The sequence below is a fragment of the Anas acuta genome, chromosome 4 (assembly GCF_963932015.1).
Source record: "Anas acuta chromosome 4, bAnaAcu1.1, whole genome shotgun sequence".
In the NCBI taxonomy this organism is placed as follows: Eukaryota; Metazoa; Chordata; class Aves; order Anseriformes; family Anatidae; genus Anas; species Anas acuta.
Window position 1 is genome coordinate 66,178,863 of NC_088982.1, and position 23,619 is coordinate 66,202,481.

General features: G+C 39.1%; 1 protein-coding gene across 4 annotated transcripts in view; it reads left to right on the forward strand.

Annotated features, from left to right (window-relative positions):
- Window positions 1-23,619, forward strand: part of GRID2 (glutamate ionotropic receptor delta type subunit 2) — a 781,470-nt gene that overhangs the window by 56,339 nt on the left and 701,512 nt on the right. For 3 of the 4 annotated variants that reach the window (XM_068681714.1, XM_068681715.1, XM_068681716.1), the window contains 2 exons: window positions 11,820-11,910; window positions 15,414-16,405. In XM_068681714.1, the coding sequence (XP_068537815.1) occupies window positions 16,318-16,405 (88 nt within the window). In that variant the 5' untranslated portion in view covers window positions 11,820-11,910; window positions 15,414-16,317. Of the gene's footprint in view, window positions 1-11,819; window positions 11,911-15,413; window positions 16,406-23,619 lie in introns of those variants that run through there. The other variant, XR_011096421.1, reaches the window with a different exon arrangement.

The window sequence follows — 23,619 nt, forward strand, 5'->3', positions numbered from 1 at the left end:
TTAAGAAGTTTTAATTAGGCATGGCGTTAATATCTGGAGAAAGTTTAAAGTCTAGACGTACACCCAAGTGAACGAGTAACGAGTGAGTTTTCAAGTATGTGTTTAAAAGAATGGAAAGTAAAAATACATTATGTGATAATTAAAGAAAATTTATGTGGTCAAGAGACACCACAAATTGATAGTTCTCAATGAAAGAATACTTCAATTGAAAGAGAACAGAATGTCTGAAAGTGGACAAATGATGTGCAGTCTGATATCTCTAAGTTGTTAAAATGCTGCATTAGCAAAATATGGATCCTAATAATTGTCATACACAATTGTAACTATTCTTGTTAATCAAAGTAGCCTTGCCAGACATAAGAGACAAATCTAAAAAATACATTAAAAAAAAGTTAGATATCATTTATCAGATTCTATTTATTAGAAGGTATGATCAATAGGTACATGTCATTATTAAATCTGAATGAAATATAAATTGACACATTAGAAATAAGTTTAAAAGTAATATTTTTGATCGTTTTCATTAATTTTTTCCCATCTCAACCTACCATAAAGAACCTGCTTTTAGTAGGGGGGGTAACCTCGATTATCTCCAGAGGTCCATTTGAATCTGTATGATTCTGTGAACTCTCTCTTAAAAGTGTTCTCAAACATTTTTGGACCTGTGCTCCATCTTTATTTTTGATGCTCAGTTGCTATTGACCAGGAGTATATTTGTGTTTCAGCCAAAATTATGAACTTATGTTCACTGAAGCAAGTATAAGATGAACTCAGCAAATTTTAATCTAATGACAGGGAAAGCCTCCAGGAAAATTTCTAGGTTGAGAAAAAGAGACCTAGGGTAGAAGTCATACGCTGTCTATTTGCTGTTTGAATTATATTGTTCATTTACTATAACCATGATCATTAACTTTACTGATATGAAAGAACAGCTAACATGAGACGTTTCTTTTAGAAAAGTGAAATAAGAGTATCTCACTGCCTTTCAATATACACCATACACCTTTCCAGGATGCAAAGAACAAGCCCTGGATTTCTTACTACCATCCTTCTCTTTCTGACTAATGAAAATAGTTGGTTGATGCTGTAAAGAGGGGTAGTGTAATTTTGCAGCTCAAATAAAAACAGGAATGTTTCTAGGAATTCATTAAGGTTTAAAATAAAAATTTTAATCTTTCCTTGCATGGGAGATCAAATTCAGACATTTTTCATACAGTTAAAGCAAACTAGATTTTGACAAAAACTCATTTGATTGATGAAATATATGTATATATAAATTACAACTAAAAACATTTATTGACTTGTGAAATGTTAACGCTCTTAACTTCATATTATAGAAGTCTCTACTTTTAATTTAGTATTTCCGGATTTCCGGGGTGTGTAAGACAGGCATACCTCCCTCCCCCTCCCCCCCCCCATACTTATAGAATTATAAGAGAAAAAAGAGAACACTTTACTGCTGCTATCACAGGCTGCAACTTTACTCTTCTGCTTCTTTAGTTCAAAGTGATATAAATTTGTATTTTTATTTTGGGTTCTTTGTTTGGGAGGTTTTGGTGGCATCTCAAAATTCATTGGGTCTTTCAAGGTACTTGCAGACCTATAAAGGAAAGAATCTTTTTCCAGTTTTCTAGCCAGTCAGTGCAACATTCTGTCATTGAAATTTCAAGACATCAAGCATACAAACCAAACTACTATTAATGTTACTCTAAGCAAGAACTGAAAGCTTCTTCCACATGAAGAGAAGCACCACAGTTAATTTCAAAGCCAGTTACAAATTCTGCTTCTATAATATAGACTGTGTACAATAAATGTGCAGGTAACATTACCTTAACGTCAGAACTTTGCTAGGGTTGAGTGCTAGTAGTCTAAACTTGAATTGCTTTGTACATTGGAGAACAGTTTGCTTTTTATAGAAACAGCTCTAGTCTCAAAAGTACAGTATCATTATCCATATAAATTCAAATTCAAAATGTGCCTAGATATTGATTTGGAGGTAACTCTGAATAACTCTGAGAGTACTGTGTTCAGCTCTGGGGCCCCCAGCACAAAAAGGACATGGGCATATTAGAACAAGTCCAGAGGAGGGCCACAAAGATGATCAAAGGGCTGGAACACCTCTCCTGTGAATGCTGAGGGAATTGCAGTTTTTCAGCCTGGAGAAGAGGCTCTGGGGAGACCTTATAGCAGCCTTCCAATGCCAAAGTGGGTCTCCAAGAAAGCTGAGGGGGGACTCTATCAGGAGTGTAGTGATAGGACAAGAGGTAATGACTGCATAATAAAAGGGAGGAGATTTAGATTAGACACTTGGAAGAAGTTCTTGATTCAGAGTGAGGCAGATCTACTGGAGTAGGCTGCCCAAAGAAGCTGTGGATGCCCCATCCCTGAAGGTGTTCAAGACTAGGCTGGATGTGGCTTTGGGCAACCTGGTCTGGTGGGAGGTGTCCCTGCCCATGGCAGGGGTTAGAATTAGATGGTCTTTAAGGTCCTTTCCAATCCAAACTATTCTATGATTCTGTGAAATATATGCAGATATTTGCCTATCAAACTGTGGACACTTCTTTGCCTCCTTTTTAACTTTGTTCCAGAATCAAATGATGAAAGATGACATACTTTGAAAGCAAATTATCTGGAGGCTTGTGAATTTATTTGAAGTTTCCTAATCTCACAAACCTCAGTGAAATAAGTTACTTTGTTTTTTACATCACTGTATTGTCTGCTATGTACTGTTACGATAAAAAAAAATAATATATATATTTTTTAAATAGTTTACTGTGCTGAGCAGGCACTGTTAAAAATAGCACAGAAACAGATTTGACATAGATAATTGTCACATACAGTACATATCATGGGCTCCGAGACAATGTGGACTACAACTGCTCACCAGAAATCATCAAGCAGAATGTTTCTCTGAAAACTGGAGAGGTAAAGGTCTCCTGTGTGACAGGTTAAGGTGTATCATAAATGTCTCTAATCAGATGAGATTTTTTTCCCCTTACTTGGGCCTTGATGCATGTTTTAGAAATGTGTGTGGGAAGATTCAGTTACATGAAGATGCATATGCAAAAAAAATATTTTGGTTAAAAATCCAACTACTCAGAGTTGTCTAATGACCAATGAGTGTTGCTAGCATTTTAAATTTTACTTTGATTTTTTTTCTTCTTCTTCCAATAACACAGTATTAGCTCTGGCCTTGACACTATTCTTTATTTTTTTCCTTTATAAAGACTTTTTTTTCAGGCTGACTTCTAACAAGGGTTGAGGGTTGATACTGTGCAAACAGGGAAAAGCAATAGTGAGTGTTATCTGTTGTTAAATACTGACCCCGTTTCTCTGTCTCATTGACAATTTCCCTCCAGCAAAGCTTTCTTGTCCCTCCTCTAGATGTACTAAAAGGAACTGAAACAAAGGGTTAGTGACTGTATATGAGGCTGGAGTTCAGGATATCTGTATGATAAATGTTGGCTTTCCTTTGAATAGCTATGACCTGCTGTGGGTGCGCTGAGTTAGGGATTGGGTCTTGTATTTCTATTGACTTCTTTTTATTTTATTTTATTTTATTTTTTTCAACAGGGACAGGTGCATATCTTTGTCTTTTGCACTATGTCCCTCAGCACTTTTAAAACCCAAGATGAAAATACAAGACAATTTCAATGTCACTGGCTCACTTTTCTATGGGTACTCCAATGTAGTACTTAAAATAAAGAAATAAATGAATAAAAAGTGTAGCTATTTTGTAATATGCATGGATTTCACAGATATTTTCAAAATTTTAAAATCAGTGTTCTTCCTGTAATTAATCTTAAATCTTACCAAGTGCATCCTCAACCAAAAAAAGGAGAAGGAAGTAGGATGAAAGAAAAAAAGAAAAAGAATGGCATCTCAGAATAACCACTACTTCCACAGGGCCATTCACTGTAGAAGTAGAAGGTCCAAATTAAATCATATGCAAGAACAGCCTAAGCACAGAGTCAATCTTCTTTAGCTAGAGAATTATTTATAGAAAGTGGGACAGCTCTGTCAGGAGAAGCTCAGGTGCAATGTATAAATCGCTCTATCTATGAGTATTTCTGAGCATCTTGCATTGCATTTTCACCCTCTCCATGTTGGGCTCTATTCCAGTGAGATCTAGGTGTGTACAGAGCCTCTGTCCTGCCAGTGATTTGGTTATCTAGGGAGGTAAAAGTTTCTCTTCTGGCCAAGGAATCATGACCTGAAAGCTCTGAGCACCATTCAAACAGACTGTATTTATAGTTTAATAATTATGGGACTCTCCTGATGTATAGAGTTACATGTTCCAGCTACTCCTCTGTCTTAGAGCTTAATTTGTGATGATGATACCGCTGCTTTTTTTCCTTTTTTTTTTTTTTTTTCCTTCAGTGTGTGTGTGTGCCTTGATTCTGTTTTGTTGGTTTTTGGAGAGAAATGTATTGTGCAAAATTGTGGTTTGAACTTGCAGGTTTTGCTTTTCTTTTTTCTTTTTATTTCCTTTTTTTTTTTTTTTTTTAATTAAATTGATGGCAAAACTCCAACCACCTATTCAAATGTTCTTGGGTGAGTTCCAATGTATTTTCTAATACCACAGGAAACTGAGATTGGGATTCAAAAATTAATCAGTTGGTTTAGTACTATTTTCTGTAGGATTTATAGGAGTCCCTACCTGCCTCAGCCCTTATAGACATTCCTGTGTGGTTTTATACATGGGTCTGTTTGACACTTGTCATCCAGAAGAAGGCTAATGGATTTTTCTTTTGGTGATGGTGGTGGAAAATAAATAAATAAATAAATAAATAAAAGCATACTACCATATATGAAAGTAGTCTTACTGCCTCTGGACTCTTTTATGATAAACCCATAGAGGCTTCTTTTTCTTTCTTTTTTTTTTAAATGTGGCTTTCTAGCAAATGGGAGGGGGTTTCATTTCTTTATTTCTTCTCATCTGAGTAGACCCCACAATTAATTTATTACTTCATGCTACTAAACTTTGATTTCTTATAGTGAAATAATTCTAATTTCATACACAGCTTGATAGAAGACAGCTAATTAGGCTAAACTGTTTAGTTCATTAATTGATTTCTGAATTCACTTTTCCGTGCTGGAGTCTGTGTTTGCCTGTGTAACCTTTTTAATGACCATACTTTAGTTCAAGTCCAAGTTTGACTGCATCTTGCGATGTTGCTCTCTTTTGTGAATGAGCGGCTGCTTGTTTTGATTTGCAGTGAGTTTGAAACCAGATTTCTTTCTACAGGGTACTATGCCTGGAAGTTTCACCCAAAGTTGGAGGTAGAAGAATCTCTCTGACAATACGTTTATTAAAGTTGCCTATGTTCTGCCATCTACTAAAGTATTTATATATTTTTTTCCACTTAATGTTAATTGCCAAAAAGCAGGCATGGCAGATCCTATGGAGTAATGATTTTTTATGCTTCTTTTTGGTAGAAACAACAGTATAATAAAATAAATAAATAATGCAGAGTAAACTATGCTGAGATCATTATGCCAGAGAACTGATAGAGAAATCTTATGTCAATAAACTCCACCTCTGCGGAGTTTTATTTGTGTGTTCTGGTTTCTGTTTATGGGAAAAGCCTCTGATCTCACTGAAACTCTCTGAAACAGAAAGCTGAGCTTTGATTTTGTTGAGACTTTCACTGATTTGAAAGGGAGTCATATTGATGTTAATACAAGATATGGATATCTTCTGGATAGGTTCACAGTTTTAAATTCCCGTGGTCATTTCCTGCTTTCCAGTTTGTGTCAATATTCACCCATCAAAAATGTTTGAAATGCGATTTAATGTAACTGTTATTTCCCCCTCACTGGTTGCTTCCCGTGTTAGTACAAAATTTGCAAGAGTAGCAGTTGAAAATCTGGAACTGCAGCTCATTGATTAACTTGGATAAGTCTAGGTCCACAGTCTGATGTCCATACCACTACCAGCCATGCTTTGCTCCTAAAGCAATTCCACTACACTTTTCTACAATTACTCGAAGAGTAATCTATATTAAAATACCAAGACTCTATTTTGTTGCTTAAATGCATTGCCATGTTGGTATGTGTGTAAGAGAGTAAAAGCAGGAAATAACAGGGTATTTACAGCAGACCCTCCAAGAAAGAGAAGTTACTGAACCTGAACAACTTTGTTCGTAGCCAACTGTACAGCCCAGTCAGAGCCACAGGTACTCAAGCTAAATGGTTTACAGCTTTTGAAATTAGAGGCTCATCTCCACAGAAGTCCTTTCAGATTTGTTCATTTTAAAACATGTAGTTGCTTATCTACAAGAATAATATATATGTGTGCTGTGTTTCACTACTTGGAGAACTTTATTAAAGTACTTAGAGTGGGTTTTTGTTTTTTTTTGAGGTGCATAAAATGCTCAGATTTTTCTTTCATATATCTTGCTAAGCGTTCAAATTATGTTGTTATATTGCAAAATATGAAAGAACTTTTTTGATTAAACAGCTTATTTTTTATTATTTGTATTAAACATATCTTCTTTTCCTGAAGGTTAAAATGAGGCTTTATGGAGTAACCTTGTGTGTGAGTGGCTATGCTCTTAATAGCTGTGATGTAAAAAGCATCCAGTGCAAGTAAGATTTAAAAGGGCTTAATTGTTGCTACCACTTGACTTTTCAGAATAGAATACAAACTTGAAAGGCAAAGAACAGCAAAATGGGGCACTTTGTCATTGTCCCTGGTGGTGAAATGGTTCTCAACATTTCACCCAGCAGGTGGGTGCTCTGAAATATCATGTACTTCACTGATCACCTAGATGTATTCTAACCATTCACTTATTTTCAGTAACTTAAGTTGGTGAAAAAGACAGAGACCTGAAAATAGACATTAAAGAGGAAAACTGCAAAGAGATTAAAGAACGTGGAGCTGAGTAATAGTTGGAAAGCTTGTAACGTAAATAGATGGTGTAGATTTTTTTTATCTGTGATGTGGATTATGCAGGAACATTCAATATCTCTAGTCATCCAAAACACATTTTAGAGTCATGATAATAGGAATAATTTCAATTTATCAGCGTGACTTTGCTAATGTGAAGCAAATGTTTAACAGAGTTGAAATAGAAAATACATCTCTTTTCTCTTCAAAATTCACATGTTAGTAATCTGAAATGAATGAAGTAGGTTTCACGGAAAAGTAGGTCATAACAGGAAGATAATTTGGCTTTGTTTGTGTTTCCTTTTTCCATCCAATAAGGTTTTATTTGAATTTTATGTTTTCAAGAGTCTCTTTGAGAAGTAGTCTTTCTGACTGGCTTTGTATGAAATAGTTGCATTTCAGAGTTGTGTGGCTTTTCCAGTCCTGTTGGGATGGTTATACAGGGTAAATATTATGTGAAAAACACTTCAAGAAGCCAGGGCCAACTGAGAAAAAATGGGTTGTTTATTTTAAATTTAGGTACTGTAACGACAAAATAGAATTGTCTTAAAAATCACCACAAATAATTTATCGTGTAAGTTAGGTACTTTCTTTCTTGCCCTGTCATCAGATCTAATGGCTCTTTCTTAATTTATGACAGAAATACTGTGGAATAAGGTAAATGCCAACTATAATGATGCTGTTTGTTATGATGAAAACACCGAGAAAAGGAAATTATGTTTAATGCATCAAAGCAAGAAATTTCAAATAGGTTATTTCAGCTGTCTTGATTTATAACTGAAAATAATATAGTGGAAACATGCATCATAAAGAATAGTTAAAGACTGTTAGATTTGGAAATGTTTCTCCCATAAATAGATATACAAATCTTTCAGAGACTATTAAACATACTAATATCCCACCATGTAATGACCAATTAGTACTTCCTGGCATAAAGAAATGTATGACTTTTCACATAAAAAGTAGTGATTTATACAGTTCTCTCATTGAGCAGTTATCTTTACCTACTTGGCTCTTGATTTGGTTTAGGTAACTTATTTTTTGTTGGGAAAACCTTGCACCAATGATTGTATTGGGCAACAGATCTTAGGTGAAACATGAGACTTGTTCTGAGAATATTTTTGAAAAAGTATGCAGAAATAGTATGAGCTATAGTTCAAGTCTTGTGTTGAAAGAGCTTATCAAATATTTTTGGGATTCTGATGCTAAAAACGTGTTCAAGTTCATAGGTAAAAGTTTTGTCGTATTACTGCCTCTGCTCTAAAGAGATCAGGTGTTCTTATGCACCATGAAAGCTGGTGGAGAGTTTCCTCTGATCAAAATAGGGAATTTTTGGGGGAATACACTTGACTTTCTTCTTTCCCTGTCTGATTCATTTTTCTTGTGTAATCAGAATTTACTGTATTTGTGATGAGAAGTGTTTTGCTTTGTATTTTGTGCTCTGCCCCAATGAAATCTCAGTCTTGTTTGAAGCCCTAAAATAACAATAGCAATTACTACTAAATAACGATGGGATAGAAAAAATATGTACAGCTTTGCAGGTGTCAACCTAACTAGTGTTTAAAATATATATATATATATATAGCAATGCCTGTGCTATGTGTCTTTCATAAATAATTATGAGTCATATTTTTGTTAAAACATCAAATTTAACAGACTTCCTACTTTTCCAAGTAGGTGGAAGAATTAAATGTGTAGGGTGTTCCCATGCTTGAACCACGGGCTCACAGAGCAACAATAATTCTGTTTTCCAGTACTGAGCTTTTCTGATTCTTTTCCATTGCTAGCAGTAGCAAAACTGATTCTGGCTCTTGCATGATATGAAGCAAACAGACAACATGTGGCATTTCTGGTTCAGTGATGACTTCTGACTGGCCTTTCTTTTACACTGTCACAGTTGAAACACCCCCTCTCTCCTGAGCAGCATTGAAGAATTAGAATTAGATCAGTAAAATGGTTTGTTCTTGGTTGGTTCTTTCACTCCATGTAATATCCAAATTAGTTTAATTCTCCCAGTTGCATACACTAAGAGGCTACTCAGATATGAACTGTGACTTCAGCATGTCCTGCTACCACTATAACACATCATATTCTCAAAGCTAGTTGAGAATTATCTTTCCTGACTTCTACTTGTGCACACCTTCCCTGTTGACTAGTATGTTTGGTTTGGTGGCTTCTCCACAGAACATAATCAGCCCTCACTCTTCTCTTATTGTAGACTGGACAGGTGGCTACAAAGAGCCAAGGCAGTAACAGGCCCCAAGAGAAGCTAAGAGGGAGATGTATGGTCATCAGATAGACAACATGCATTTGTCTCACCAGCTGCTGAGTGCTGCCTCTGCGTGTGACTTCCACACCTTACCAAAGCTCTTAGGCTTCACTAAGCTCTTGCTTAAATGAGTCCTTGCCTGTGCACCTGCTGAGAGGAGGTTTTCAGAGATGAAGGAGAGGGACTAGCTAGCTGTTTACAGAGACAGAAGGATTTGGCATTAGAAAAATTTGGCTTGATACTTACTACTCACTGGGCAGATGAAGCAAGAGAGAAATTATTCTCTGGCTTTCTTCTGACTTAGATTAAGACGGAAAATGTTACATATATAAGTGTCTCAGAACATGGTATTCTCTAGGGTGCCAAAAAACTCAGCACCATTTTTCTTTCCATTTTGTTTTTTCAGGTGTCTTTTTTTTTGTTGTTGTTTTGTTTTCCTTTGTTTTGTTTCCTGTTTAGATCATGCCCAAGAAGTCATACCACTATAAGGCAATGCCACCTCCCTCTAGTAGTACGACGATTTTTAAGAAAGGAGCATGAGCATAAAAGGATGGCTCAAGCAACAGAGGGGATCTATAACATGAGTTTAAAGGGAAGAAAAATAAATCTACCTCAGCAGCAGTCCCTGCTAATTCACTCTTATAACACTGGTTGCTCTAAGGGTTGACTTTACTTCATAACCGTTTTCTGAGTTTTGTGCAGTGAGGCTAAAGGATAAGACACAAGCTCTCAACTAAACTCAATAACAATGTAGTTGAAAAAAAGCAAAAGGCTTTGAAACCTTTGCTGTGTACTCCACAAAATTTTTGGATTTATTTTTGCCCAGCAGAAAAACTCTTGTTTCTGATTTGGCATTTGTTCTTTTGTGATAAGATATTTAAGGTCACCACATTCACCGTCCATTGAAAAGCGGTAAATATTTAACGTTTTGTTTGTTTGTATATGACCAAATTAAATTATATTGTCTAATCAATCTCCATATGCAGGCATATATAAATACCCCTACGTACATAAATACTCATACATAAATACATACGTATATACTCCTGCAGACACGCACACATTCACACGTTAAAGCTTTGAAACAGAATGACGGAAATAGTACATAATACTTTGTGCTTGATGAAAAAGAATTAACTTAGTCCTCAAACTATTCCATTAGTAAAGGAAAGATTAAGCCCATTGTCTAGAATTGTTAACATAGGCCCAAGAGTGCATGTTTCACATGAGGTATGACAGGACAGATGGAGTCAGTGCCTGGGCCGCTACTTAAAATTCAAGTGGTCCTATTAACTCAAATCTCTTCTATAATAAAGAGAACAACCTTAAAGTTGGCAATAGACTGAAGCTTTCATGTAAATGTTATTTGGTGGTCACTGAAGCAAGTCTATTTCCTAATAGACAGATGTCCTTTTAACTAAAACCCTCCCAGGTGACTTCTTGTTTGAAGCTATGCCAGGTTAAGCAAAGACTAAGTAGACATGTCAAGTACAGTATCCTCTCAGAACCGGTAGCATCTTTCTCTGAGAGCCTGGGTGCTAGCTCGACGGCACTTTTTTGTATGCCACTTTTGCTTGTGGCATAAAGTTTTGTGATAGGTCTGACGGGCAGTTGCTTTATATCCACACTTTGAGGATATATTGTTTTGTTTTTTAAATATAGCAGTACAAGGTGAGGTATATTTGTAAATTTTTGCTTTTAAAATGCAAGAAACTCGGTATTGTTTAGTTTTAAATAGCATTGTCAAATGGGAAGTGTTTTCCTACATAAATTAGGGATTGGGAACCAGTGGTAGTTTATTTTTACTATCAGTAAATATTTGTCTAGTCTTGAGTAGACTGAGTGGTAGAGTTCAGCAGATCTTTTCAAAACCTACATTGTAATAATCATAAGTAACAAGAATTAAATTAATATTAACAATAACTTTATTTTGGCTTCATACCATGTAAATTAGGATATGATCCAGGAAAGGCACCCTTAGAGGAAGATTCTGTACCCATGTCAGTACCCACTGAAATGGCTCTCTGTAAGGAATTGCCTGTGATGATCTGATTGCAGAATCTGCATGTCATCTTTTAAGAGTTGAAGTAATGAGATATTGCAGGCTCCTTCATTTAAACTATAATGTTACTATTTGGTGACAAATCAAAACTTCCAAACATTCTCTGAAGAGAGAAAAAAAGCCCATTCTTCTGTACAGCCATCAAAGAAACACAGAGATTCGAAAAAATACTGTTAATTTCCCTGTCAGGAGCACTCATTAAAAAAATGACCCACCGAGACTTGAAGAATAAGAGGAAGCTGCAGTAAAAAATGATAACAAATGACTTTAAGAGTCCAGAAATAGAAACCAATCTTAATAATAGTAGGTGGGCCTTCCTGGCATTTCTCCCATGTTCAAACGGCATCAATAACAATTTGGGTGTGAATGTTATGTATTTGTAATTGATGATTCTCTCCTGTAACAGATGATCCATTCTTTCAAATCCCACCCCTTAGTACAATAATATTGAATTGTCTTATGGAAGAGGGGAGTAAATTAGAACCAAGCAAAAGAAATGTTATTTCTCACAACCTGTTGGCACTGCTGGAATTCACTGCCACAGAAGGTCATGGAGTTTAATGCTGCCCTTTTTTCTTTTTTTTTCTTTTTCCAAGGATATCTGTGTGACCATTAACAAGATGTAAGCTAAGATGAGAAGGTTAATTGGACACTAAACATCAAGATAGGAGGTGATGGCTCAATATGGTAAGGAAGGAATTTCTCCTACGTCTCTTTCTCACTGCACACAACGTAGAACGATGGGATGGGTTCATGCTGTTTTTTTCCTATGAAACAACTCATGGGTTTTCATGAAGAGTTGGTTAGTGCAAATGCACCAGTGAACTAACCTGGAGTGTAATCTATTTTCATCTAAACTTTTTGTTAGTTTAAGCAAGACACATGCATATAAAATAATTGCATTGTAATGTGCAAAAGGTATGTTTAATGCTCATGTAAGGTAACGTTAAACACTTGTGCAATTTCAGACTGCCACTGTAACTGCTCTGAGTAACTCCCAATATAGAAGGTTGTAAGTGGAACTGTTTTATTGCTGTGCTATTTTCTTCAATATCTGAAGGAGCTCCTAGGTCTTGGAATTAAATAACATCCCAAAGATAACACATGAAGGTTGGTTAAGCTGACCCAGGATATGGTTTTGGCCAACCAGACAGAAAAAAGGGGAATAGTATTTTCCAAATTAAAGCTTTAGGTAGGTGAAAGGCATATAAAATTTCTGTGTTTATCTGTATTTCCTCCTCTAATAGAAGCTCAGGTCCCAAGCAGCGTAAGGAGCAGAGTGTTATGTGTGGGTGAGAGGAAATAAATATTAGATGGCCACATTTGTTTTCCTGCTGTATCAGTTTTAAAAGAATATTCTTCCTTTGCTGCCTCTCTACGGGTTGCACTAGCATGTAACACTGCAATAGATGATTTGCAGAAACATCAGCCATTAACCTCATTGTAGTTAAACTACAAGAAAGAAGAAGACTACTCCCTGTTGTTAAAAAGCATTGATTAGCCTGCAGTGGTGCTTCTCCCACAAACACTAACAGTGGAGCTGAAGTGATACTAACATAACTGAATACGTTTTGGAAGGGAAATCGTAGCAAAGGAAGAGCAGCATAGCTAAAACCCGTGGGATTTAAATTTCTGAAGTTCCAAGGACAGCATACACTGAAGTCCCAAGAAATGTGCTCATGACTTATTAGAGGCCTGCATTCGCCCAGGTCTGATTAATAGACTCCTTTTCAGAATAATATTTTTACAGGATCAGTAAGTTCTGTTCTGGATTTTTTCCCTAACTTCAACTTTCTGTAAATGCTTAGCATATATTGATTAGAAGAGACCATTATCCTTTTTCTACATTCTCCTTTGATACCTTGAAGTAATTATGGAGAATAAGATTTTTCAGACTCTTTATACAGATGACACCAATTTGTGTTTTTAATGAATAAGAATTGAAGAGAATGAAAGGGAGGAAGTACAAATGATTTTATCTCTGTGGAGGATGCATATTAAGTCAATAATGCATTCATTATTTAAAGTGAGTTTACTTAAATTTAAATTTTAGCTTCACTTCAGCCTTATTCCTTTCAAATTTTCAGGCAGTGCTCTTTATCACTGGAATTATTATTTAGAATTACTCACAAAAAAACCACTTTTATTAGTTAGAGGGTATTTGTGAGCTACAAACTCTTAGTTGTGTCTTAGTTGTGCCTTCTGTCCTGGTAAGTATTTCCACAGTCTTAAGTGAAAATTTCCATTTAGTGTGGCCAATTCATGGCACATTTACTGTATACTTTAAATAGTCTGAAAGGATAGCTGGTTTCTGGATAAGGCCTCAGAATTCTTAGTATTATCTAAACTGAGGATTAATATATATATATAGCTTTCCAAAGGTTTTCAATATATTTCCTACTTTGCCTACTGTGCATTGTACATTATTAAAGAGTACTGCTCCGACATGTCCCCCCCCAAAGAAGCAAATTAACATTTCTTGTGAACTCCGTTCTTTTGCGGAGAAGTAATAATGACTCAAGCAGCTCCAAAAGTTTCTCAGATGAATCAGAATTTATTACTTGTAAAATTAATGGCCGTTACACTCAGTGATACTGTGCATAAACTGTCATTTATAGAAAAAAGCACCCTTTTTATAGTTAGCTGTTATTGGTAACAGACCTGTGACTGTTGCGTAGAGGATAAGAACAAATGCAGCATGTGAAGTACACCATCTATGAGACTTTTGCTCGTCATCTTTTGTTCCCTTTTTGTACTCCTTTCTTTTGTCTCTTAAAGTCAATTTTAGTTGTGATTTGTTACAGCTTTTAGAGGAGAGAAAGCCCATTCTAGCCCATTCTAGATGATGCCTGACTTCTGCTTTGGATCTGGCTTGAAGCCTCTTCAGTGTTAACATTTTTCAGGAAGTATTCACCTGCCAATGGGGACCTAAACAAAGCAGAAATTGCTGCTGGTGGTTTTTGTTTGTTTGTTTGTTTTGGTTTGTTTGTTTGTGTGTTTTTTAAAGATTCAATTATCTTGCTCCTTATACTGATTTAGTTTGTCTTAACTTTAAAAACTTCATCCTCTTGAGCTAAATCCTTAAATTTTGTAGATAACCAAGTGTGCTTATTAAGTCCTGTGACTGAAAAGAGTTGTAGTTCAGTTTTGTGAACAGAAATATGCTGGTCAGATGTCATTAACTTGATCTAAGTCATATATCTTAGGAAATGCATTCAGAAAGAGTTGTTTAGAGAGAGATGATCTACCTCTACTTACACCTCCACAAGGACTTTCAAGTCTTAGCAATGGCTGGCACAAGTTTTGAGCAATTTTTTTTGTGTGTGTGTTGGAGCAATTCTTTGACTTCTGTGTCTTGTTTCTAGTGTAACTAGACATAACAAAGTTAGAAGAAAGTGTAATAAGACATAAAGTGGGGATTTGGACTAATTTATAGGAACATAAAACGCTGTGCAATTCTCTGCTGTTGTTAAATACATTATCCCCATTACACAGACAGAAGTCTAAGGATTAATTGGTTAATGTATTCATAGAACCCTGAGCATGAAAAGTGTGCTCTAAATGTTTTCTAATAGAAATTTCTGCACTACAAAAAAAAAAAAAAGTACATTCATTGCTTTAAAAAAAAAAAAAAAAGGAGAATTCCATCAAGAACACAGATAATTAAAATCATATTAATAGATTTTTAGGTCTTCATTTTCCCCTTGAGGCCAGGTGTCCCTGATTTTTTTTTTTTGCTTTCTTTTATTCCTTTTTTTTTTTTTTTTCTTTTCCCCTTCAAGCAGTGTCCCTGACTCAGTTGTCAAAGACTGAGAAGTAAAAGTGCCCATCTAGCTTTGAACTCGATACCTGTGGTGGAGTTACAAGGTTAAATAAATGGGGTGTGTGGTGTTTCTTTTTCTTTTTTTTTTTTTTTTTTAAGCTAAGCACAACACTTTAAAAAGATACTTTTTTTCCCCTCTCCCCTCCCCCTAACATATTTTTAGGCTGCCTGCACTCCTGCCTATGTCTCTTCCCCAGTCCCAGCTGAAGATTTCAGGGTAGATGAGAGCTCTATTTTGTTTCTCCCTTGTATTGCAGATAGGGGGAGGAGGTGGTTATTAGAGAGAAGCACTCTCACTCGCTCGCTCTCTCTGTTTCTCCCTCTCTGGCTGATAGCACTTATCTCTCGCTCTCTCTCCTTCTCCTAGGTGATCCATTTCTAGGCAACGTGCTGGCTGGTGCTGGAGCTGCCAGCTCTCTCTGCATCCCACTAGCTAAGCGAGCTCCAAAAGCAACCTGCAGACCATCATCTGCCTTCCTCTGCCTTGCTCTGGGCACTCCTTCGCTCTCCTGCCCTGTCCAACCACTACCTTGCGCGACAGAGACTGCACGCCGGGCTTGATTTGCAGAGCTATTTCTTGATTTTTTTTTTGTTGCTGTTATTTTTTTCTTCTTCTTCCAGTTGTGGGAAGAGATTTTTAAGCCGAGGGTGGGGGGAAATCTCTGCATTACTATCCGCATTACCTTGAAGTTCACTTTGTTTTTTGGCCTCCGGGGGGGCTTTTCCTGCAGGAATCCGGCTGCTGGAGCCGGGGCTGCCTGCCCTCCCGGCTCCCCGCTCCTCCTCGCTCACTGAAGGCGAGCCCATTGCTGCGGGCTCCTGGGGCTTCTCCGGCCAAGAGGGTTTGTGCGTGTGCGTGGCTGTGTGTGCTTGTGCCTGCGTGTTTGTGTGTGTGTGTCTGTGCGTGGGGTGGGTTGGAAGTTGCCGTGCAGCAGCCGGGACCGAGCGGATCCCTGGACCCGGCGGAAGGATGGGGATTGTCTGACCAGCAGAGGCGTCTGCTGCCCGCCGCGGCTCCCGGGCTGGATGGATTTGCTGCCGGAGCTCCCAGCAACTCTGGCGCTGCCCAGGAGCCCCCCGAAGTGACGCGGGGTCTCGCCGAGGAGCCTCGGGCTCGCTCCCTCGCCCAGCCGCAGCCGTGCGCCAGCCAACGGGATTTACTCGCCCCTCCGGCACCTCAAACTCTCGGGCTGCCCGCGCCGCGCCATCCTCCGCGGTGGCACCGCTCGGCGAAGAGAGCTGTCGTTGCAAAGCCTGGACCTCCGCCGGAGATGGAAGTTTTCTCCCTCATCCTGGTGGTGTCCGTCTGTTGGACTCGGAGCTGGAGAGCGGCGATTGCAGATTCGATCATTCACATCGGTAAGGGGGTGCTGCGTCTGCCCGTGCCGCTGCTGGACACTTTTCCAGCTCTCCTTTTGCAACCTTCTCTCCTCCTGGCAGGCTTCCCCCCTCCCCGCAACCCCCCCTCTCTTGTATCCCTCGCTGTCTTTGCCGGTTTTTGTTCGTTCCCGTCTCTCAGTCGCTTCCCACAGGGTTCTCGGGCGTCCTCTTTCCCCCCACCGCCGTGTGCGGGGTAAATGTTTGTGCTTGAGACCTTGAGGTTTTGCGGGGCTTGCGATCTGGGGACACACACGCAAGGCTCGGGAACACTTCCCCGCTCCCTCCCCACAGCCCCCCAGCTCCAGCCTGCCGTCCTCCTACCCTCGGCCGGGGATGGGGGGCACACCCCAAGCCTCCCCCCCTTATCCCCAGCCACGCAAAGCGCCCCCCCTTCGCCTCCCTTCTCCTCTCCCCCGGCGGAACAGGTGGTTTGGCAACGTGAGCGCTTCCCCTCCGCGGCTCAGGGGGGGCTCCTCCGGCCGCCCCTCTCCCCCCTTTCACCCCGGGCGCCTCCCGCGGCCGTACCGGGAAGGGTGCCCGGCTCCCCCGGCGGCGGGTGCAGGGAGGGCGGCTGCCGGCGGTGCCCCCCCCCCTTCTCCCGGTGATTGCTATGCACAGCGCTATGCCGGGCTTCCCCCCGCCGCCGTGATCCGGGAGCCTGTGTGTGTCCCCCCCACACCTCATTGAGCTGACCGGGTTTGGTTCCCGCAGCGGGCAGCCCCCCACCCCCCAGTACTGCTCCGCCCGGCCGGGGGGCGGCGGGGAGAGGAAGGAGGGCGCTGCCCCCCCCGGCCGCTCGCCCATCTGCAGGCACCGCACGCAGGCGGCGCAGGAAAGCGAGGCGCTGCCCCCGGGGAAGGGGCTCCCGGGGACAGGGTCCCGCCAGGGCCCTTATTTTTGTTTTTATTTTATTTTATTTTATTCTATTTTTTTTTGGGGGGGGGGGGGGTTGTCCCCGTGCAGGGCCCGCAGCTTCCCGCTGTCCCCGGGGGTGGCTTTATAAACATGTCCGCCCGTGCCGGTTATGGGATCAGCGGTGGGTTTTTGGGCAAGGGGATGTGGGAACGGAATTTGGGCAGCCCGGCCGGCCGGAGCTTTGTACAGGACACCGGCATCTGGGCAGAGAAAAGCCTGGCCCCCGCTTAGCCCCCCTCTTTCCCACGCCGGAGCCCACGGGCGGCTGCTTCCCTTAGGTCCTGCAACTTTATAGGGGTCGCTCCTCATAGCTGCGTGCGGCCGGAGCATCAAATAATGCACAGGGGATGCAGCGCTCTGTGCCCTCCTTTTAAAGGGAGAAGGGCTTGAATTTTAGTATTATTTATTTATTTATTTTTCTCCCGGTTGTAAGCTGTCAAAGCGACACTAGGAGACGGTTCTGCCTTATGATTTGTTACTGAGGAGCTTGCAACAAAGTGATCAGATCTTAGCATCTGGGGGGGAATTTTGACTGAGTAACAGATGAGGAGTTTGTAATTTTCTGCCTCCCGTCCTCCTGGCTAAAGGAGCGTTGTTGGGTGAGCTGTATGTCTGCATTAGCATCAAGGGAGACGATAGTTTCTCTTTTTTCCACGTTAATGGCATTTTTGCTCATTTCAGTTGTTATATATGGTGAATACAACACGTCTTACCGCTTACGCTTTTTTTATAATGCAATTAGTGGTTAGATGCATCAACACAGTAAATCCTCACTGAAAGAAAAAGATACCAAAGTAGTTGCTTCTCACACGATTAATTTGTCTTGAGAGACAATTAGTACAGTTGACAAGGGGATTATCTCCTTTTATAGACTGGTTTATGTTGCCATGAAAATGGCAAATTGATAATTGTTACACAGAGCTTTAAATCTATTAAAATGAATAAGTTGAAAAGAAATGACCTGAATTTAGAACTGTTTTAACCGTAAGTGGGGAGACAGCTAAGCATTGCAACTTGTACGGCTCATGGATGAAAATTTGGCCCCTAGTATCGCCTCTGCATTTTAGGACCTGACCCCTTTCTGTTTTCTTACATTTGTGCTGAGTAAACTTATGGATAAAATATTTAGAGATAAATAACATACTGCATTTATTTATGAGTTATGAAAGGGAGTAGCAGGGTACTCTATGAACGAATTACCTACAGAAGAATTCATAATGCCAAAGAAGAAAACAAACTGCTCACTTCAGGGGAAAAGAAATACTACCAGAAGTAGTACCAATGCCTTAGGCAACAAGCAAAGCAAAAGCTTTATCATTTCCTAATTCTACAGTGTTTGTAAATTCAAGTGGAAAATGTTTCCCTATGTATGGAAGGGGGACATGATCATAAGAGATATCACATTACCTGTGCAATCTCGCTTTCCTGATGGCACATACTTTTTCCAATAATAATACACTAACTCTCTTGCTAGCCTATGTATCATTTGATGTGTTTCCAGCAAAGAGATGCTTTCTCTAGCCAAGTATGTTACCGGCTGTTTCTCAGACAATGACAAAAATGTTAGAATTAGTGGGTAGATTCATGATCGTAGTAGGAGGGGAATGATAACTGGTTCTTACCTATGATACACTTTCTCGTATTTCTGTCCTCTGAAAAATTATACGTGCAGCTTTTGATCAGTAGAGTAGGTCTGTGTGTATGTAAATGAGCATATTTAAAAATAAGCATTTTCCTGTATCATATTTTGAATGTTGGTAGGGCTGCTTATGGTCTGTACATTTCTGCTGGCCTGCTATTATAAATAGAAGCTGGCAGTTCAGAAAGACTGCATTAAGCACTGTTGTGAAAATGTTGAAATGAATCAAATCCACTGCAATTTTCCTTACCCCTGTATTAAAGGAAAAAAAAAAAAAGGCAGGGTTACCATGTCAAAACTATGCAACTCTGTCCTGTGCTGCTTCCCTGAGCCTATGCATTGATTGAGTAATTTCATCAGCCCCACATTACTTGATTGCTTAGAAGTTTCCTAATGATCTGTATGCTGTAGGAAGAATCTGAAAGTCGTGAGTGGAATGGCAATGATTTTGTGTTTTATGAGGCTATTCAAAAAGTCGCTCTGATTTATGTAGCTCGAAAGCTCCAAAGTCTTTGAGATTAGCCACGCTGCCTGATATTTTCTTCATACATCAGTCGTCCCACACTCCTCACTCCCTAAACAGGAGTTTAGAACAGTGCTTTAATTAAGCAGGGATTAGGTGGCATTCCTTGTCAACTGCACAATTTGTGTATGCTTTGTATCTTCTGCAGTTGATGGTCTAATGCTTTTATATTTTGTGCTTAACACCCATTCTCGTTTTTCCCCTTGACATATGTACATAGTAATGTACCTGTGCATACAGCTAGCCTATTTCTATTGTGCATATAGAAATGTATGCACAAACACGCGTATTAAATGTGGCAAAATCACCCAAGGCAGTGGCTACATACTGTGGGTACAACAGTTTTTGCTGAAAAAATACACTGAAGCATTTTTTTAATATTAATTCAATACAGCACTGCACAGCAGTAGTTCAGATACCCTGACTACTGCAAGTTGTTTCTTTATATTTATCAGTGCTTTAAGGCATGTTCTCTCAGTTGTGTACTGCCCTTAACTTTGTTTTCAATGGTAAGTTTAGATAAATACGTATACAGTGTAGTTATATATTATATGTTTTTATAGAGAGGTATGTATATATACACATTATACATGTGTGTGTATATATATATATATATATATATTTTTTTTTTCCAAGAGAGAAAAGTAGATATGCTCTTCCCTTCCTCCTCTCAGCCTGCAGACTTAATGGGCCAGGAGAGGTAAATTCCTTTTGTGTTAGACAAACTCTGGGCATTGCTGGATCCTGAGATGGTTCATACTTTTAAGCTTTTCTGGATAATAATGCCAGGGCAGTTCCAACATGGGGTTTAATACTTTTTGAAATTATAGTGCCTTTAGAATATAAAAAATTGTAAAAATATTTGTAAGGAAAAGGGAGTCATCTAGCTTGGTAATATTCACATCCACATTTTGTTGTTAGCTGTTGTACTAAAATGCACTTGGTTTGTATTGCTGTGTATATCAGTAGCCTCCTTAGAAGGTATATAGTGTATGTCACAGACTTCATTACACTATTCTCACATGTGTTTTGCGAAGAACAGGACAAGCAACTAAATGGATTTATTAAAAAGAAAAAAAAAAAATCCCCAATCTATATGTGCCTATAGTACCTGTAGTATCTACAGCTGAGTGTTCAGGTCTCTGCCTTGCTGTAGAATGTACCAAGGTTATTTGCTTAGCTTAAACATACATATAGTTGAAAATCTGAAGTACAGTGCACTGCGACTTAGAAGACAGTAGGTTTTATCAGTAGCTATGTTCTACTTAAACGCACAGCATGCGTGACATCCTCTGTGTTTATATGCACTGTGTCTCCCAAGAGCTTAAATTTGCACTAGTATTTCAGTCCCTGTAATGTGTTTTAGTGCCAGTTACTCTGCAGCTAAAGAGGGATAATTTTCCATGCTGTGGACTGCAGCTTGCTATCCTCCAAAGGCCTGTTTGCCATTAGGTGTCACTGCTTTCTGGAGTGTTTCTTAGTGATCATCTGGGCCTGATCCAGAGTCTGTCATGATCCAGGTGAGTTGTTCTGTTACTTCAGGAGATTTTAAACTCATCCTGTGGATTGCTGACTCCAGCAGGCAGCTCCTAATCATGGTTTTAAATAATTCTTAGCATTATTTCAAGTTCTTTGTCCTTTATAAAGACAGAGGGGAAGAAAAAAAAAACACAAAACACACAACCATCTAGCTTCAAGTGGCTTCCTAACAAACCTCTGACATAGCAATCACTGTGGCTCGTGCTGCTGTGTGCTTTCAGATGACTCCTTATAGATGCACAGAGTCTTTATTCTCACAGTACCATCTTTGAAAAAACACACTGGAGAAAAATCTTTTAAGACTGTGACTACATAAACCTACCAACTAAGGTTCATTTAACTTAATGAACAAAGGCATTAAGTATGGTTCTCTTCCACTCCCTGGCCCTGTAAAGCAAGTGGTATTGGCAGAAGATTACTTTTGTAAGCCATTAGGTTACTCCCTAGATATAGACTTGAACTTACATCATTTTCTTCCTTTTGATATACAGCTATCTATAATCTGCCATGACAGTCTGTTTTTTGCTGAAATTTATTGGAAGCTTTTGCCTTTTGAGTTTCATATTTTCACTCTTTGTCACTGCTGTTCCATTTCTTGATCTTATTTCAGCATACTAGCAATGGTTTTAAAAATGATTTGTACAAAAGAGTAGCTCTATCTGGCTATCAATTTCTAATTAGTTTTTCCTCGTTAACTGAATTATGTATGAAAGCATGGTACAATGCTTTTTACCAACCTACCCTCCAAACATAGTGTTTTATACCTTCAGTGTTCAAAATAGTTACTAGGCATAGCCAGTCACTCCTGGTTTTTGGACTTGAGTGACCAATAGGAAAAGGAAACTATTTATAAGATGGTCTATATCAGAACAACTATCAGAAAATAATCAAAATCCAAATTCATGTTCTGTAAGTATGTATTACAATACATGATAGCTTGGTATATGGAAAACGTTGACTTGGAGTGGTACGCTTGTTAAGAGGCAAACTAGAACTGCCTACTTTTGCCTAGTTCGCATCTGCAAATGCAGCTGTCAAATTCAGGTGTTTTTTTATTAATTTGAACTCCAGATGGAACAAATTGTTACCTAACCTGTTGAGATTGGAATAAAACTTTGATTTCAGAGGCATACTTGCCATCATTGCTGAAGTCTGGGCAGCTCCACACCCCTCCAACCCATACACCTTGTAGTCCAGGTCACGGTTCTCATCATGCTGACACCCACCTCTGACAGCCCCAGATGTCCTCATTTGTTTGTGCTATCTATGAATTCCAAGAAGCAAACATGACAATCATGGCTCAATACTAAAGCATAACACCCAGTTAGCCAGCAAACCCTGCTGTTACATCTGGAAACTGGGCATAAAATGGGGCTGAGGTTTCTCTGAAGCATTTTTCACCCTAGACTGATTGGCAGTCTAGCAAATAGCTTCATGCTGGGCTTCTGGAATGGAAGTGCTATTCCTTTCTGTCTATGATGTTGTTTTGTCTTCCTGCAGTATGAACAATATCCATTAGGTGCCACTTTCCTGGTAAGCTTAGGGATTGACCTCCTAGAGCTGTAGAAAATGTTAAATGAAGCTGTGGACTCTGTTTTTGAGAGAAGTCCAGTTTCTTCCCAAAAACTAATTATCTTGGGCAAAAATGCCTTGCAAGTCAAAGTGCCCCTTCACTGCTAATAAACTACTGGAGAAGATGCAATACTGAGCTGCTGGAATGTGATACTTGGCACTGAATATGTGCTAAATGCATGTTAAATAAGTGTAGTACTAGCTAAACCATCTTCAACACCAGGTAATGAAGGCTCAGGTGAAACCTCCCGAGGTCAGTTCTTGGCTGGCTAATTCATTTGAAGCAGTGCTCAGAGAAAAGGAAAATATTATTTCTCCCACTATGATGCAGAATTTAATTGTGTATACTTGACGTAGAAGTAGTAATTTAAACACAGAGTCTACCATGGAATAAATTAGTGCTGGATGGGTGAGGAAAGGGTGTTTTTCTTTTGTTAAATTTATGTCCGTCAGTATCTTCCTACAAAATGCAAGAAGGGCAGTTTCCTCTGTTACTCTTCATTATAGATATCAAGCTCTATTTTCTCATTATTCTTTACCAAACGCTTATGTGAGAAATGATGGTGCGAGTGAAAGATGCTCTTATGCCTGGAACCGCTGTAATTAATAACGGTTGTGTGACTTGGAGAGTTATTACTGATCTGTATAACATGGAGGACACAGACTGAATTGAAGGTTAGCAGATGAAATGTATTGGCATTTGGATGACAGTTATGAAACTTGGCAAGTGAGAAGGCTTGAAATTTTGTAGTGTTGTAATTTTGTAAGTTTCAAAATTTATATCCTAGTTTCAGTGATAATATACTTAGTTCAGCAAAGGAAGCATTCGGTATTCTGTATTGTACCGCAGAATGTACTTCAGCCTGAGAGCCCTGGTCCTGCTTCCGTCTGGGATAACCACACCAAGCTGAGGGAAGGGATATTCTATGAGTTGTAAGTGTTGCATTAGAAATCAAAAACAAGCAAAAAACCAAGATTGAATACTTGCTTTATGATGAGAAAGGA